This window comes from Varanus komodoensis, unplaced genomic scaffold (genome assembly GCF_004798865.1).
Source record: "Varanus komodoensis strain SLA01 unplaced genomic scaffold, ASM479886v1 scaffold21, whole genome shotgun sequence".
Taxonomy (NCBI): Eukaryota; Metazoa; Chordata; class Lepidosauria; order Squamata; family Varanidae; genus Varanus; species Varanus komodoensis.
This window is the reverse complement of record NW_025335589.1, coordinates 8102053-8120512: the sequence shown is the minus strand read 5'-3', so window position 1 is coordinate 8120512 and position 18460 is coordinate 8102053. Positions and strand designations below refer to the sequence as shown.

Genomic DNA, 18460 nt, shown 5'->3' with positions numbered 1-18460 from the left:
AAAATAAATGGACTAGCTGTAGGATATTAATTATTCAAAGTAAATCCATACAGCCTTGAAATTCAGAGTTAAACTGGACTCTTTTTACCCATGCTTTTGTCAATGACAAATCCATGTACATGGAGAGGAACAAATGAAGAGAGAGAAGTTTTAGACCCCTTCCTGCTCTCAGTGAAAATGCAGTCCAAAGTCTAACCAAATAGCTACTTCTGGGAGAATTTTGCAGTTGTTGTTTCAAAGCATAAATGCTTCTCTCCTGCTTCCCCATAGTTTAATGTTCTGTTTAATAGCAAACAGAAATATTCAAACGATGTTAGCCTTTTTTTTTATGAGGGGGGATCCTGCTATGAAGCAGTTGTCCCCCATTTTAATGTACGCATATATGAGATTATTTCCTTGCTGACATCATCGTATCTGCATTGCCTGATTGTTAGAAAAACTCCACACGAAGGCAATGTAAAGTTAAAATCGTTTTTATTATTATTATGTTATTATTACTGATTTCAACAAGTCCGTTTGGGGAAAGGGTGGGGAATGGAGGGGAGGGGGAGAGCACATCATCTGTCCTTGGCACTCAAATACATTTAACATCAGTAAACTTTTGCAGTTCTGGCTTTTTGTTGTTGGGAGTGTCCCCCGCCCCTTTTCTTTCTTTCTTTCTTTCTTTCTTTCTTTCTTTCTTTCTTTCTTTTAAAAAGACATTTGTACGTATAATTAAATAATTTTGTTTTTCACTTGGTGACAACATTCAGGCAAACGAGAGAGAGGGGAGGGAGGGAGGGAGGGAGGGAGAGGGAAACGAATGACTTAACATTTAATATTGGAGAGAGGACGAGGTGGGAGAGAGGAATGACATGTACCTCGGGTTTCGTTGGGCAGTCGCAAAGTCCCGTCGCTGATTTTAGTGTCCTCCTTGTCAAGGTTAGCCAAAGGCGAAAGAAAGAGAGGCGCTGCCCGCTGCTGGGCTTTGTGTCTGGCGGGGAGGGGCGCCGCCCCCTCCCCTCCCTTCCTTCCTTTCCTTCCCTCTCCTGCTCCTTCTCCCTCCGCTTTTCCCTCCGTGCGCTTAAATACGAGTTCTGGTTGCGCGCAGCCTGCCGGCTCCGCCGCACGCGCGCGCGCGCGCGCGCGGGGGGGGCGCCGCTCCTATAGCTTGTCGAGGCTTTTGGGGTTGGTGAGGATCTCCCTGGCCAGGCGCCAGGTCTGCTTGGCGGCGCTCTCGAGGGCCGAGTGGGGCTTGCCCTGAAAGAGGTCGAGGTTGGGCAGGAAGTAGTGCGGGCAGCGGCGGCACTGCAGGCACGAGATGAGCTGCAGCAGGATGCCGTTGAGGCGGTCGCCCAGGCACGCCTCGTCCCAGTCGGTCTCCCGCGGGTGCTTCTCGCACTCGTAGAGCAGCAGCGTCTTCATGTGGTAGTTGTTGAGCGGCTGGCCGGGCAGCTCGAGGTGCCGGTCGCGCAGCGTCTTGAGCACCGACAGGCACTTGTTGCGGCAGCCGCCCAGCAGCAGGCGGTTCTCGGCCTCGCCGAACTGCAGCACCCATGCGTCGCTCTCCGCTGAGCTCTGCTTGCCCGTCAGCGAGTAGCACTCCTTGGAGAGCAGGTTGAAGCCCTCGGCCTTGACCTCGGCCACGCGGTTGGGCCCGGGCCATGGGATGTGCGGCAGCGGCCACTGCGCCGCGCTGCGCGGCCAGATGCCCGTGCACTTGAAGGCGGGCGTGATCTGCACCACGTAGCGCTCGCGGATGCGCAGCTTGACCTCGCTGGTGTCGGCGATCATCTTGACCACGTCGCGGTAGCTGCACTTGTCCACCGCCTGGGCCACCAGCGTCTGGAAGCGCGAGCGGATCTTGCGCGCCGACAGGTAGCCCGAGGCCGTGATGAACTCCACCCAGAGCGACATGCTGCGCTTGCGGCCGTCGCTCAGCTTGAGCACGGCGCAGCCCGGCAGCGAGCCGTCGTCGACGAAGTTGAAGACGCCCATCTGGTTGAGGTAGAGCACCACCTCGAACTCGGTGGGCGAGATGACCTCCAGCCCTTCGTAGCGCGCGTCGATCTCGCTCAGCGAGCTGATGAAGCGCGGCTCCTGCACCTCCACCTCCTTCAGCACGTCCGACACCACCTTGCAGACCTCGCGTATGGTCTTGGCGATGGCCGCCTTGCGCGCCTGGCACCGCTCCGTGTAGTACTTGTTCAGCTGGTACACCAGCTTGGCCTGCGCCGCGATCATGTTGGGGCACACGTCCGGGCTGTACACCGGGCTCTCGCAGTACGTTGACGGATCCAACGCCGCAGCCGCCGCCTCCGCGCGCGCGGGCAGATGCCGAGCCCGCTCCGCTCGATCACCACCACGGGGACGACGACGACGACAGCTGCGACGGCGGCACCGGCACCGCGAGAAGCCCGCACCACCACCACCGCCACCACCCCGGGCCAAGCGGCGCAGGGGCGGCCGCGGCAATGGCAGCAGCGAGCGACTTCCTCCCGCTGTAAAGTTTTGCGGGCTTTGTTTGGGTTTTTACATCGGAGCTGCGCGCGAATACCACCCCGCTCCGGCTCCGAGTGATCTTCAGTCCGTCATTGGGAAACTTCTTCCTTCCTTCCTACTGGTAGAACTTGGCTTTCAGTTACGAAAAGCGATCCGCGACCAAGTTAAAAAAAAAAAGCTGCACGGAGGAGGTAGACGGCACGGTCGATGCCAAGAAGACGAAGAGCCCGCTTCGCTTCCCCTTTTCTCCTTCAGGCTGTGGTACCGCCGGGGGACATGCGAGGGCTTCTTGGCTGCCTTCCCCTCCGTCGGGAGCTTGCCTTGATTTTCTTCTGGAGGCCTTGGCTGAAGAACCCAACTGGAGTGAATGCCTCTTGCAGTTGCGCCCCCCTGCTTTTCCTAGTATTACTGTTACTATTGCTATGAGTGTTAAGCATAACCGGATGCAATCGATCTGTGACCATTCATTTCTTCCCTTTGTTGAAATTTGGTTACAGGTAAATCATTCTTTGTCCTGCATACATTCTCAGAAGGCAGCAGGAAGGTTGTGTGTGCGTGTGCGTGTGTGTGTAGTTTTCCGTTTTCCAGGATTTTTTTTTTCTTTTTGCCCCTCCTGCTTTCCGCTTCCTTCCCCCTCCCACCTTTGGAATTGGATGCAGCCGCTCTTGTTACTTTGCTGCGCCTCGCGTCCTCCTCTCCCGGCATGGACGTCTAGAGGTCTCTGCCTTTGCTGAGAGTGTTGTTTAGTTTATGAATGGTCCCAGGGCCCTGCTGGAGGGAGGCGGAGCTCCGGAATCCTACAATCACTGCTCGAGCTGTCAGAAGGCCAGCCAATCGCAGGGCCGGGCTGTGTGCACGTTTGGTGCGGCCCGCCACTACTGCATATACTGTGGGGGAAGGGAGGAGGCAGGAGAGATGCTGAAGGCACATGTACAGATGGCACACACTTACGTGGGAACAAACACTGCCCCCCTTTTCCCCAGTCAGTGTAAGGCCAGGAAAGAAGAGCGATGGCCCCCTAAGAATGATTCTGGACTGGAGTTGGTTGGAATGATTAAATATTGCAATTAAATATGCCCCTGCCAGTGACATTTACAGGGTTTCTGCACATCCTGCAGTGATGTTCAAGATCAAGGTGTAACTTTGGTGAGGTCTAGGTTGCATTCCCACACGAGGCCTTTGCAAGGGAGACTGAGTAGTGATGTTAAAGGGCAGGATTTTTTTTTTAAATCTGGGCTACGGAGTGGAGAGAGAAGTGCAGTATTTCTCTGGAAACACAAATCCTAATTTGCTGCTTTGCAGATGGAGCCTTAATGAAAATGAGACAGTTATTATAGTAGAATAGAACACCTCATCTTTCTACCCTAAATGAGGCTCTTACTTAAAAGGTAAAATTCTGTACTGTACAGCTGACTGATTATGCGTTTTCTTCACCCACAAATAGTTTAATAGCCCACTCATTTGGACAAGGAAACTGCATATTTGGAGACTTTTAAGTTTGGGCATATGCATTGCATTGTTTGTGGGCGTGCTCTGTAGTTATGTAAACAGAAGTTTTAGAATATTGAGAAGAATGCCCATATTTCAAAATACATTACCCTCTTGTTAAAGTTTGAAATTAAGTATTTCTATCTTCTATTAGTTTTCTTTGCCAAAAAGTAACAGAAATTTTCCGCAATAATTGATTTTTTGTAAGTGTGGTGCAGTTTTAGTGTGTGTGCAGGGTGCAGCTCTCTGTTCCTCTCTTGCGAGTCCCCCCCCCCCCATATGAGCGTGTACCCTAGCACTATGGCAAATCCTTTACATTTAAGTAGTAAATGAAGTATAAAGTGTCAGGTCTTTCCATTGGTCTTCAGAATGGGGATAATTGGCCATCGAAAACAGCATTTCCTTTCCCAAATTTTTAAATATCCATGTCAAAATACCACCTTTTAATAGATGTTTTACAGAATTTTAAGATAAATATGCAGTGATGCAAATAGTAACATTTCAAATGCCAGATGTTCCAGAAGTTCTTGTGATATTTTGCTTAAATATGTGATGCAACTTTTTTTTTTTTAAGTGTGGATGATAGTGTTTCAGTTAAAGGACTGCTGACATTCCATCATTATTAATGTTCCCATTAAACCTCCGTGGTTTCCCAGTTTCTGGGAAACAAATTCCCACCTCTTTGCCAGTTTTTGAATGACCCTGAAGCAGCAGGAACAGTGTGACTGAGACTTGTGTCCTTCCCCATCAGTTTTCGGAAGGGAACGCACCGCACAGGAGTATTGTGATCACTCTGGTACATCAGGGGATTTGTCCACTTCTCTGTAGGTTTTGGAAATTGCTGAGGGAGGTCCGTTCCTTCGAACAGGTGCTCCCTTTTTTTTGGTTGACCCAGTCCTCCTTACACAGGAACCGATTGCAGGTTGCCTTCCACTTACACTTAGAAGCGTGGAGAGGGATCCGACTGTAGCAGATGAGGAGGATGTAAACGCAGCCACCCAACTCCAAGGAATCCTTGTCAGCGCGCTTGCAACTGGCTTGCGGGATGGGACTTTCCCTAGGCCCGACCTTTCCCTCCCCGAAAACCGCGTCGCGACGGTGGGAACGGGGAGGCTTTTCTTTTGGGGAAGCCGTTTTAGTTTGCAACTCGAAGCATACCTCCTGGAGTCAATGTTCAGCTGGACAGAGCGGGGCTGACTTCGAGTCAACGTGCCTTGGGCATGATCTGTCGGGCTGCGCTCCTAATATGTGGCGGCCAGGCCCATTGAACGCAACAGGGAGTCTTTCCAAGCTTAAGTACGGGCTGCTGGTAGCCCTCTAAAAACGATGCTGAGGTACGCTCCAATCTTAAGCACCTATTACTTCGATGCTACGTGATCTCGAAGGGAGCTGATTTCCCCGTCAACGATGTTGAGGATCGATCGGAGCGTCCGAGTAGGAGAAGAACGGAGAAGTCCGCTGAATTCGCCCGTCGTGGAGCTGGCGCACGGAAAAGTCCGCAACGCTGCTCTTGCCTCGAAGAGACCAACGTTGCGGGAGAGGGCGCGAGAGCGTGTGGTGTTGCTCCCCTCCCCAGCTGCCCTCCCGCGATCTCGGCGCCTCCTGGAGAAGAACCTGGCCATGTGGACGCGGTTGTCTCTGGCAGCCTGTTCGGAATCGCAGCCTTTTCCTGCAGACGGGAGAAGGTGGCGGGGACACGGCTGCGCAAGCAGCTCCCCACACGCGGTGTCCGCGGCCAGGACTGCGTCGGTGGCCGGAGTCGATGCCGCCACCCCCATCCCCGCCGCAGCCCCGCGCTTCAGCTTATCCGCCGGGACGTCTGAAAGACTCGGGCCCTGCCTTCGCCGTACAGGCAGCCGGAGGCAACCAGAAACGGCCCTGCGTTCGCTGGAAAGAGTTAGTTACCTTGGCGAAACAAGATTTCTTGCGGTACCTGCGGGACCGAGAGCCAAGCGCCCTTTTCCCCTCCCGGGAAAAGGTCTGTGATTGGGCACAAGTTTCCTCCGCTTGTCTGGAGATGTTTTCTCCCTGCCCCCCCCCCTCCTTTCCCATTTTTTTCCCCCCCCCCCCCCCCCCTCTTCTCTCGCCGCCCCCCCCCCCCCCCCTCCGGAGGTCGAGGCTCGAGTAAATAATAAATCAGTTTGAAACAAAAGCCGCTTCGGATTTATGGCCCGGAGCGCTAATTAGAAACATCATTTGAGCAATAAACTTAAACACTTTCTAGCAAATAATGCCTGTGGCGAAGCCCGCACCGCGCCTTCTGCGGCTGTCCGGCTGCTCTTTGGAGCCGCTTCTCTGTGGCGGAATTTGCTTTTGCCGGCAAAGGGCGGGGGCGGTGGGAAGGAGAGAAAGGGGAAGAATAAGTGGCGGGCGGGAAGGGAAGCAGGGAAGGGAAGCAGAGAGGATCCGAGGAGAGCCCCTGTCACCTCGCCTTGGCTGCCTGGGAGGCGAGGAGTCCATCAGCGGCTCCTCGGTGGGGCATCGGGGCGGGCGGAGTGGCAGCCCCCCTCCCGGAGCGGCGGACGCTGCATGCAACTCCGCGGGCCGAGCGAGCGCGTGTTGTCTGCTGGGAGGGGAAGCTCTCCAGGCGAAAAGCCACTTGAAGGCTTCAGTCCGATTGATCTGTATTCTCCCGTTATAATCCGCCTCATCATACTTGAGTTAATGAGGCGGGGGAGGGGGAGGGGTTGATCTGATGGGCCTTGACAAATTCATTAGGGAGGCTGCGGGACATTTTATTTGACTGTTAAACATCGTGTTTGTTTGGTTTAGGCAGTGCCAACATCAGCACGCTGCTGCCTGGAGCAAGAGTGGGTTGTTAGCGGGAGCTTCTCAGAAGGAGGCTTAGCATGGGAGCGCCTTGCTCTTCATTGGCTTGCTTGTCCTGCTGGCTCCCCTTGCTTTCCCAGGGATCCTTTCCCTTTTTGCCCTGCCGTTAAGACAGGTTAAGAATGGGTAGGTATAATCGCTGGCGTTGCATTGGCATGAATGGCTTGCTAAAGAGCTTCCTTTAGGATAGGGTGGCAGCTGAGGAGCTGTGTGGGATATTCTGTGCATGCACAGGAAATCACAGTTAAAAGTGTGTTGTTTTTACACATCTGGAATAAAGGAAGGTGCAGCTGAGGAGGTAGGGTGGTCTTTCTTTTGAAGGCATGGCACAGTGGAAGTAACTAAAATGCATACCTTGAAGTTTTGTTCAACTTTTACTGGCTCTTAATTTTCATGGGCTTACTTTATAAATAAAGTAGTCCCATTAATATGAGGCCATGGATGTTTTTTGAGATATTTTGGCAGAGTTTGAATGTTAGGCTCAGACCCATTGAGGTCATGGATTATGACATAGATTTGTTCTGTGACTTAGCTGGGCAGGTACAAAATGCATTGAGTGATTGTCAGACATCTACATCCTGCTGAAAGACCATCAGTAAGTGATGTTATTGGGTGACTTAAGATTTTAAAAAATTAAGTTTTTAAAATCAAATCAGTGTATCTTTCAGTCACCTTAACTTGATTTTTCAGTCCCTCTTAAATTTTTCAGGAGCTGTTTCAACCAACAGAGTTAAACATTTGCTGTGGAAGAATTCTGTGCTTCCATTTATAGAAGAACAGTCTGGGAAAAGAACTAATGCCCTTTGCCTGTCATATTCATACATTCCTGCTTCACTGATGGAGCTTGAACTGCTGCAGGGAATGTATGAATTTGAAAAGAAATGATTCAGGAGTGCATGTTGTATTCTTCAACAACAAGACTAAGTTAATGAGTAAAGTAAATGCATCTGGAGGAATGACAGCTATAATCCTGTTTACATTTCCAGGATTACATTTTTTTATAAATTTGTGGATGGATTTTTAACTTGTCTTTTCTACTGGGCAGTTTAGCTCGGTAACAGTACAACCTTATCCAAAGGAAATCCTTTGAGTTCAGTGGTGCATGCTACCAAGAAAGTGTTACAGGATTGCAGCCTATTTGTTGTGTCCTGTGTTCTTAATTTCTACCTAGAAAGAAATGGTATCTTTTATTTAATTATTGCAAAACATATATGTTTTTTAAAGCCATACTTATATCTTTTTTAGAAGGTTGGATGGCACATCATTTAACTAATGCATAAATGACTGTCCAGTGTTTACAAGGTATATATCATGGGTAAGTTCCCCTCGCCCTGTTCCAGTTAATATTTTTTTCCATAGAACATTTCAAAGATGGTCTTTCACTCTTACATTGAGTTTTCTAGGTGTAATAGTAAAGGTGTTTGGAAAAACATTTGTAATTCTTCAATGTGCCGTAAGCAATGCCAATTACTTTTTAAATTTAATATAAGTGCTCCTAGTATATTCATTTAATAATTGTGTGAACTGAAGCAGTTTAGTTGGATGTGAGTTCTGAAATCAATCAGACTTCCAGGAAAGTGTGGTTTGAATCTGGGCATGAATCCATTGATACACATGCTCATGTGAATTCTAAAAATATTTCTGTGAAAGATGAATCCCACATATTTCAGTTGAATATGCTTCCAATAATGTTAGTTGGGATGAGATCTAGGGTTTGATTAGAGCAAACATATTTTTATGTGTAAGATTAGCTGGTTGAGTTACTACAGTAGTTCATAGTTTGGGGAAACTAACTTCAGTAGTTGCATTCTTGTTGCTTTTATAGTAATGTTTTCATTTTGCTAGAGCAAAAAAAATTTTTTTTGTTATGATTAGATTATACACATGTGCTGCATAGAGTTAATTGAATCACAGTATTGTCCTATATGTCTGAGGGCTATTCGTCTTGGAAAGCTGCTCTGGGAGCCTTTTGAAGAGCAAGGTAAAAAGATGGTAAGTAAATAAAGTGAGAAAAAGCCCCACTGAGTTCAGAGTGGTGCACTCTCAGAGAAGGGTATATAGGATGGCAGTACTCTTAGTCAAAGCTGTGCTCTGTAATTCAGTTAATCAGTAGTGCTTTATGTTAAACCATCCAGTCCATTTGTGCCAAATTTGGCATTTCGAGTATTGTTCTCTTGTTGCAGTATTCACTACCAGTTGTCATTCTGTTGTTTGTGTGAGTGCAGGGCAAATATTTCTCTAGGTTTTCTTGTGACTTCAGAATACATTGAGCATCAGTAAGAACAGTAAGCAAAGCTTTTAGAAGCGATTGCAGTGACTTAGGATGAACCATGTACTTTTCATTTTAAACCATTTCAGTGTATCTTCAGTAGATCTATCATAGCCTCATTTCCAGAAAGGTCTATGAGGAATCTGTTTGCATATGTAGGAAAGAATGTATGGTGGTTGTTTTGGGTTAATACATTTTGGTATGCAATGGTCAGCCATTCTTAGGAAGCAGCATTTAAGGTAGGACATTGATTTATATCAGACATCAAAACCTTCAGATCGCTGCGCTGAAATGCAATACCATTTGTTTCTGAACTGATTCAGAATTCTGAAGTTACAGTTGAATGTATGTCCATCTTAATATTCAGTTCTCATTTACGTAAAGCCTTCCACATCTTTAATGTTCTCAAAGAAAACAATTGAGTCAGTTAATGCAGTTCATGAGAATTTTTTTTTCCTAATGAGAAGCATTTTGAAACATCTTTGTAAGCTACCTTTCATACAGTGATAGTACTGGAGGACTGAAATTCCACATGGTGATACCATGGTAAATAGATATTAAAAATAGGAAAGTAATCCCAGAGTTTGATTAGAACAGTAAGGGTAATGTACAATATTAATGATATATTTGACTTCATTTAAATAGTATGCTTTTTCAGTTCATTTTGCCCAGGTGAATGGCCTATTTTATGTCATATGAATTCTCTATAGAATACAAGGCAAGAATTAATCAGAGCCTACGTGGTGTAGTGGTTAAGAGCCAGACATCTGGGATTCAGGCAGTCTGGGTTCTAGTCCCCATCAGGTGTGGAGCCAATTATAGATTCTTGGCCCAACATACCTGACAGGGTTGTTGTTGTGGGATAAGACTGAGAGCAGGATGAGGAGAATGATGTAAGCTCTTTGAGTTTTTTTAAAAAGAAAAAGGTGGGATATCAATCTAATAAATAAAATAAATCATGTTATTGTCAGCCGTCTCGAGATGCTAGTGGCAGCAGGCAGGGTAGAAAAGCTTTAAATAAATGTATGTATGTATGTATGTATGTATGTTAAGAAACATGATTTAATAAGAATTGGGCCCCTGAGTGCTGAGGGCCCAATGAGTGTGGTGAAATAGAAATACCTGTTGACACAATTAAAATACAGAAGCTGTGTGTGCAATTTACTTGAAATAATATTTGTTGAGCGACAGCTTTGTGGCAATTTCTCTCTCTCAGCGATCTGAAAGTAGGATGTAAAACAGCTGTTTTGGGCTATGCATGTAATGGTTATGCCTGTCTGTTTCTTTTCTATGTCTCTCACCCCCTGCCCTGCACTCCAAATCTTCTTTTATTATCTTTGGATTCTAAGAAGTCTTTCTTGCTTTCTGACGGGTTTTGTTTGCAGCAAAAGGCTGGGTTGGTGTGCTTAAGTCTACTGTGGATGGAGTGAAAAATCTTTTGATCTGTTGCTATGACTGTTTCCAAATGATTTGCTTGCTGGGGCTGGACACTGTCCATGCCCTTTCTCTTCACTATCTGATAGGCATACACAAAGGACGTGACATGCTACCAGATGCATAGTTAATCATGGCCTGTGGGGGGAAAAAAACCAAGTTCAATTAAGACTCTATTCTTGTATTTACTATTTATTGAAATGGATGCTGTTTCTTCTAAACAATTATATATTTATTGAAATGTGTGCTAGAATTCAGGGGGAGAGGGAGAGAAGACAAGACAGCCAAAGCTGAGGCCTTTATGTGTCAGTGCTAAAAGTAAGCATGTGTTAAATCTTTCCCATTGAAACCAGTAATTCATTAGGACACAATTGTATGCATGTTTAGACAGTAAACATTCTACAATTGTCTAAACCTGTGTAAGATTATATCTTAAAGGGGCTTGATTTTGTTTTGAGAGGTACCCCTTCTGATTGTATATGTGAGACTACAATTAACAATTAATATGGCCTTGTGCCATATTATTTATTTATTTAATATAGATGTCAGAATTTGGGTAAAAAACGGCCTAATCTAGCACAGGAAGCATTGCTGTGTTTCAGCTTGTAGCCCATGTGTATAGTGGCATTGGAAAGTATAAGTAACTTAGGTCTAAAATCTCTTGCATCCACCAAGCCCTTGCCTAGCTTCAGCTTTGTTCAGTCTATTTTCTACAGAGGTGCATCTTAAGCATAGAGGTTTAGGCTGCTGGGAAATGAATGGGGACTTCTTGACTTGATAGTTATGGTATGGCTGTCACTGACATTACAGCAGGCCACTTGTGGGGAGGAATCAGTGCCTTGCACTAAGATATATGCAGCTGTCTCTTCTAGGTCATGAACTTCAGAGCCTTCACAATATGCTGCTTAGATGGAAAAGAGAACCTGGATCATGCCCAGTTCTTGCATGGAGGCACTAAAATGTTGAAATTCTTGGCTCGGGACCACAGATTCCATGCCTGAAGGGCATATTCTAATCTGTGTCATCTCTGTCTACTAATGTTTCTTTTTATTTTGTTTTCTTGGTTTTCAGAAGTATTTTGACATTCCTCTTCATAATGTATAGGATTGTGCTAAAACAGCTAAAACCAAGGTGTTAATTTTGCTGGCAATATTTAGAGGACACATTTCAGAACTTCTCCTTACCCCAAGTTAGTTCATTTAGGTGCTTGGCTGTTGCTACTATGAATTAGAATGTCAGAAAGGCACCTTAATGTCTGTAGTGCAATGCAGGGCTACAGAGTTTAACATAAATTATCAGTAGGGTGCAATTGCAGGGAAAGGGAAAGGTGATGCTGCAGTGCCATGACCTGGATACAAACAAGTAATGATCCTATGTACATTTACCTGGGAGTTAATCCCATTTAACTCATGTTATGTTTTCATTGGTATACCTAGAATTGCATTGCAAATGTAGCTGCTAGTAAATAAACAGCATTTAGGTTAATGGATTTTATTTCCAAGTAAATATGCATAGTTGCACCATAGAACAAGTTTACTCAAATCAATTATTTTCAATCTGAGGTTTTAACAGATATCCCAGCTATACTTTTCCTCACTTTATTATGGAAAATATTCAAGGTAGTGTCAATTTAATATTGCAGGAAGTAGTCTGTGTTCTGCTTTCTCTTATATTTTAGTTTCAACCTCATTGACATGCGGAACAGCGAATTTTAAAATTTTTAACAGTTACCATTAAATGCCTGTTGTGCCTTAATCTTAAGATTCACTGCTGATAAATATTGAGGATGCAAGACTTTGAAGTTAAACAGGCATTAGCCATGACAGCTAAAAAGGAGCCTTCCTGTTTTGAGTGAGTTGCTTCAGAATACTAGTTCCTGTGGACAAACAACAGAAGGGTGGTTGTACTGATGCACTGCTTTATGGCTTCCCACAAGCCTCTTTCTTGGAAATAGGATGCTAGATTTTATGGGCCCTTTTATGTTTGATCCAGTTGGGCTTTTTATGTTCTAACTGTGCTACTAGTGGCCAGGGCAGAGTAGGAGTTGTTTATTGTTGTTAATTTTCAGTAAACAAACTATTTCCTTTTAAATTTTGTTTTTAACCTTGAGAAAAAACATGCTGTTTATATACCAGAACACTGAATTACCTGCTTTATAGTTATATTGAAATAAGAGGTTTGTGCAGACTTACATGGTCTATAATAATTTAGAAAAGAACAAAGAACTCTAGAAATTTTCAAAATACCAGTTAGCTCAGTCATCAATGTTTGAAGTTCATAGTTAATGGCATTTTAATGTAACAGCACATTCTTGGAATAGTATTATTGTGCAGTTTATGAACGTCCAAAATGCAAACTTGGAAGAAAGGAACTTGAAGTTAAGACATTTGTGAATTTATGTTTTATCTCACTTCACTTGAAAATTTATGAGGAGGGCAACTTAGGGGTGCTTAAGTTGTGTGTTCCAGGGCTTGCCCCCACTGATAACACCCTTGTTGGCGTGAAAGTGCAATGCAAATTATGACAGTTACAACCTTCTGTTTTGTTTAACCTGTCACTGAATTTCCTGACTCAGTGTGGAGGGCAATGGTGTGTTCAGCTAGTCCATATTCACCTAAACTTAAAAGGTCAGGTTTCTACAGGCAAGCCTAGTCAAAGCCTAATTGATGAGGAGGGCAGGAAGACAGAATTTACTGTTCTGTTGGCTAGTTTCATATCGTTAGGTTGTCCTGAAAGCATCAGGCAGTCACAGCCCCTTTCATGTAAGTGCTGACCCTAGACAGGAGCTGACAATCAAAGGAGGCAGCCACAGGAACCAGTGCAAGAATGCTATTGATTTTTCAGTTAGGTCTAAGTAGTTTGTAGTATGGGTAATGGGTGACAGAGGCAGGTATGTCATTATCAATGAGCTCCAGAACAGTAGCGACAACCTTCTCTCATATTTCCTTCAACACTGACAGTAGGCATCCAGAAGTGGTCAATAAATTGCCCAGCCTTTTACTGACAAGTGACTTCGAAGGGTTGGGGGTGGGTGGGAAGCAAACAGCTAAACTTCTCTGCTTCAACTTAATATGGAAGCCTGGGACAGGGGAAGAGGAAAAGAGAAGCAGAGGGGATCTTGCTGACAGTACTTGTAGTTTATTAAACTACATTCTTTCTGGAACAGACATAATAATACTGACTGAATTTTAGAGACTACAGTTAACATTGTACTATCATATCTTTTTCTACTTTACAACATATTAAACATGAAATAAAGAACAATAATTTAAACAGGTCATTTTCCACATAAAATGAAATATATGAGAGAAGTTAATTTATAGTATTTTTAAAAAGATGCAATAATATTACATTGAATAAATATATGCATTCCTATTATTTTGCCAGTGACCAATTTAAATCATTTTTATTTATTCTCCTACATAATATATTAATAATATTAGAGTACCTAATTGGTTGATGCTATAATATTTCATATAGATACAGTGTTGAAACTGTTTGGCATTGCATTCCTTATATTGAAGTCTAGCAGATTTTGTTTTGTTTAAAATTATTTTACGGTCATCTTTAAGGTAGCATCACATCAGTGGAACTTACTGCCATGTAATTTGTTTTGATTCAGGGTATGAATGGAGGCCATGTTTTCATGGAGCAAACACGATGAGGCCTAATTCTGAGTAAACCTGCATAGGATTGTGATGATGACCATACATTCAAAATGATGCGTTTGTGCATGTCTGATTAATACTTTTGTTTATACCATACTATAGAAGGAACTTGTGGATGACCACTCAAGTTTTTGTAACTGTGGTTCTACACCTTTGAAAGGAAAGACAAACCTAGCTTATGTTGCTGCTTAGAACTTAAAAGTTATGTGAAATTGCACTGATTAAAGCCATATTGAGACATGTGCAATGGAACATACTTCCCCCTTCACATGCTAGCCTCTCTGGTCCACTGGTGGCCTCTGCTGATAGGAAGGAAAGGGTGAATCTATGAAAATGCCAAGGCACCTCCGCCAATATTTGAGAGAAACCTCCATTCCCTCTGCTTCCTCCCACACAGCACTCCCTGCCCCAGTAAGCAGGACCTGTATTGCTCTGTGTAGCTTTGAGGAGGGGCTGGAGGTGGGGAGGAGGTAGTCAAGAAATCTTTTGCCAGCCCACTTCCACATGCCTAAATCTGGATCCAAACAACTGTAAATTCTAGTTTGATGGAAAATCTTAACATTCCTATCATTACAATACTGTAATTTCAGTAATTTATGTTGGTTACTCTTTAATCTACTTTCTCTAAATATTTTTGTACCCTTAAGGGATGGTAATTTTAACACTTGCTTTCAAATGTCAGAATCTGCTCACTCTTTATACTAGGCACAGATGTTAAGAAAATAGCATATGCTTATAATTAAAAGGCATGTTTAAACCAATCAAAATATGGCAGAAGCATTAATGTTTTGGGAAACTTCATTAAATTAGCATAGAAATGATTTACCTTGTTTAAGAAATTTTTGTAGCATAATATAACGTCAGAAATTGAGATTGAATAAAGGTCTTTGAATATCTTGCACATCTTTTCATTTGGTTTTTGTAGCTGAACTTACATAATTCAGATACTCAGCTTTTAGTCAGGATGAGCTTTCTCTCTCCTTCTCTCTCTCTCTCTCTCTCTCACACACACACACACACACACACACACACACAGAGAGAGAGAGAGAGAGAGAGAGAGAGAGAGAGAGAGAGAGAGCCCCCCTCCCACCCCAACCAGCATTAACTGAGGAAATGATGGACTTGTTCTTTGGGATGCCATGAAATGAGATTGGCTTTTAAAAAAAAGAAAGAAATTCTGTTTAGATAGGTATTTGTAATTAATCTAAAAACATTAGATTTAAGATAAATGCATTAGGATTGACTGTGAGATGCCTAGACTATACATTTCAATGGATTCTGTCCCCAACTGCCCACTGTCAATTTAGAGAATACAGAGATTTAGTACCAGACATAAGTTTTTATAGGGATTTTTTTTGAGGGGGTTGTTATAATAATAAGACATAGGTCAGCATTTGAATATTTTGCTACATTTGCAAAATGCTAGCCTACTTCGTTAACACTGCAAAAATGTTTAAAGGAGATGCAGAAAGGCAACAAATTAAATTTTCATGAAAGAAATCCCTAATCAGCAGTGACAGTGTAAGAGAAAGATGATTGCCACTTGGTCATTGTAGAAAGGCACTTAGGTTTGGTGTCAGTGCTTCTGTTAATGATGACTAATGTCTTTCTTGCAGCAAACACATGCTCAAACATTGTGCTGCAGCAACCTAGGCACCGTACTGAAGGATAGGCACCAGAGATCTAGACTTAAGACAAAGGTTTAGCCTTGAACTGAGTGGCTCAAAATGTAAATTTTTTGCTGATTACATTGTCAGTATGATGTTTACACCTTTTGAAGATCCTGTCTTCTGAGGGACAGGGCTAGGTATTTTAATTGTGCAGCCTGAACTAGTTAGCAGAGAGGCCTGGTTAATAGTTATTTATAGATACGTGAATATGCATTTCTGTAGTAGACAAATTTACAGAACTCTAGGCAAATATGTCATATGTTTAGTCCCCACGTTATCTTTTACATAAATCCTTCACGCTTATAGCAGAACGACTCTTCAGATCTTTTCAAGTGCTATGGCTTTAGCTGTTTAAATATATTGGCAAAAAGAGAGGTGGCATGTGTCATTTCTTTAGCTTTTCCCAAAATGAGACCTTTCAGAAGGGCATTTGTAATGCTTGTCATATTTTTTCATGTGCCTCTTATTGGCTTGACAAGTCTGGAGGACCAGGAGAACACAGATGTCATTGCATTCAGACAACACTAATTACTCTGGGACTTTTGCAGCCTCAGTAGCTGTATGCAGCTGTCGATTATGAGTGTTTATGTGGTATATCATGGGTATACTCTGCATGCTGATATGCTGCCACTGGCATTTCTGTTTTGTTTGGTTAAACAATAGGTTTTCCTTTTCATTCTAAAATGAAAAGCATGAAACAGAATCAAAGGAGAAAAAGTCAGTCCTTCATGTCACATATTAACACTCTTCATGAAAAGCTTAATTTGGATAAGTGTGTTTATGTTTGTTTAAAATGCACTAGCACCTGTTCTCCAGCCTTCGCAGCACCAGCACTTGCTTGTATTCTCACTAAGGTATAGCTGTGTTTCTCTCTCACTACCTCTTCCTCTACTCCGCTACTCAAAAATAATGCTGCTAGGATCACTATTAGCATTGATTTAGTCCCCATGAAAATTGCATGATTTCTAATGTCACATCAAAGATATTCTGCTAATTTGGATGAAAGCTCAGATTTACAACATAAAAATCTGAACTAAGGTTTACAAAGCATTCAGCTAATACTTGTCTCTGTACTGAATTTTCTTTGCAATATTTCCACATAACCTCCTCCTGGTTGAATCTCTTTGTTCTGTTGCAGTTCATAGTGCGTAAAGCAGCTGATTCTAACAAAAAGTTCAAATGGTGGTCACAGCATGAATGACATTAGGGTTGTGTGTGTTTTTTAAAGTGTGTGCGTGTGTGCAGGGGTGGGGGAAGCTTTTGTTAAGATCCTGTGCATTTCCAAAGAAGCACAGCTTGTGTTAATCACAGATTGGAAAATAAAAGCACCAATAATGTAACTTTACATGCTGATGATGCAGAAATGGAAGCGGCTTTATCAAAGATGTATGATGAGATAAAACTGCAGTCTCTGCTGTACAGTTATAGTAATTATGACTAATGAACCGTCCAGTCTGGATGAAATGGCATGTCCATAGGGACTGTGTCCAATCAGTTGTGACTTATGCAAGCTGTAGAAAACATTGGTAGGCTAGATTCAATATTGTAATATGAAATATACTACATTAACCATTTCAGTTTTTCAAGGTTATTTAAATGTACAAATATATAGAATTGATAGATCATCCAAAGAACTGGGGAGCTTTTAGAAAACAAAGCATGTATATTGAGTTGCGATGCCCGCTCTAATAGAGAGTTTACACTACGTTTTTGTCGTATAATTCCAGTAAAATATGTTTTTGTAATTTCCTGCACACCAGATTCAGGGAAAAAACAGATTAGCTTTTCTGTGCTACTTTATTTAGAACATTTCTGAGATTTTCTAACAATAACATCTTCAGATTATAACAGTGTGAAAGATGTCAAGAATTAAATAGCATTACTTGCCAGCATTACATACAGCACAATGGCAGCTAAAGTATGGGACTTGATTTGCAGTATAGGAAAACTTGGATGTTGCAATGCATTTGGCAAGTGGACAATATATTCTACAGCACTACCTCATGTCATCTATTAATCTGTTTTCTCATGATCCTTTGTACAATTATAAGTGGAAGAGGTACTGTTAGAAAACTGAGAAGGTAGAGAGAAGTTAGTAGAAAGTGGTGGGATCCTGCAACCTAGCCGTTTTGCAAATTCATATACTTTGAAAAATGTTTTATTCATGTGCAATTGTGTTATCAATACCAGGCAAGCTGAATTGCTGTCTCTCTTGGATATATATGCCAAAGTATTAGTAACAGCAATGGATTTCCAGTATCTCACTCTTGGGTTCATTGTGGTATTTATTGCTAATTATGACAACATCAAAACAGAGTGTAAAATCTTTCCTTCCTCCTCTTTCCCCTTGCCTCTCCTTTCTGTCCATCCATGCTTCCATGTGCACCTTCACTGCTGAGTTTCTCAGTTTTTCTATTGTATCAATTTTTCAGTGTCTGACTGATTTATGCCTCCTGAATTTTATTGCCCTCTGCGTGTGTCTGCTCCCATTCCCTTGAGTGAGGTTATCCTTTTAATACAATTTGGTTTGAACTTGAGGTATTTGATGGATCATGGAGAGAAGATGTATCCAAGTTTCTACAAACCATCCAAGCCCATTAGGTGGACAGTAAGCACATTCA

The 18460-nt window shown here is 43.2% G+C and overlaps 3 protein-coding genes across 16 annotated transcripts in view; 1 reads left to right on the top strand and 2 right to left on the bottom strand.

The window, feature by feature from the left end:
• The window catches only part of DCLK2 (doublecortin like kinase 2), a 273637-nt gene that overhangs the window by 19629 nt on the left and 235548 nt on the right, over nucleotides 1-18460 (bottom strand). The gene's annotated exons all lie outside the window — the stretch shown is intronic.
• LRBA (LPS responsive beige-like anchor protein) overlaps nucleotides 1-18460 on the top strand; it is a 435651-nt gene that overhangs the window by 269179 nt on the left and 148012 nt on the right. The window lies entirely within an intron of this gene.
• MAB21L2 (mab-21 like 2) lies at nucleotides 1144-2237 on the bottom strand. Its single transcript, XM_044430978.1, has one exon. It carries the CDS (start codon nucleotides 2221-2223, stop codon nucleotides 1144-1146), a length of 1080 nt encoding a protein of 359 aa, XP_044286913.1. The 5' UTR covers nucleotides 2224-2237.

Bases quoted from the DNA above. Each gene is read 5' to 3' on its own strand.
- MAB21L2 (XM_044430978.1), bottom strand. From the start codon at position 2,223: ATGATCGCGGCGCAGGCCAAGCTGGTGTACCAGCTGAACAAGTACTAC.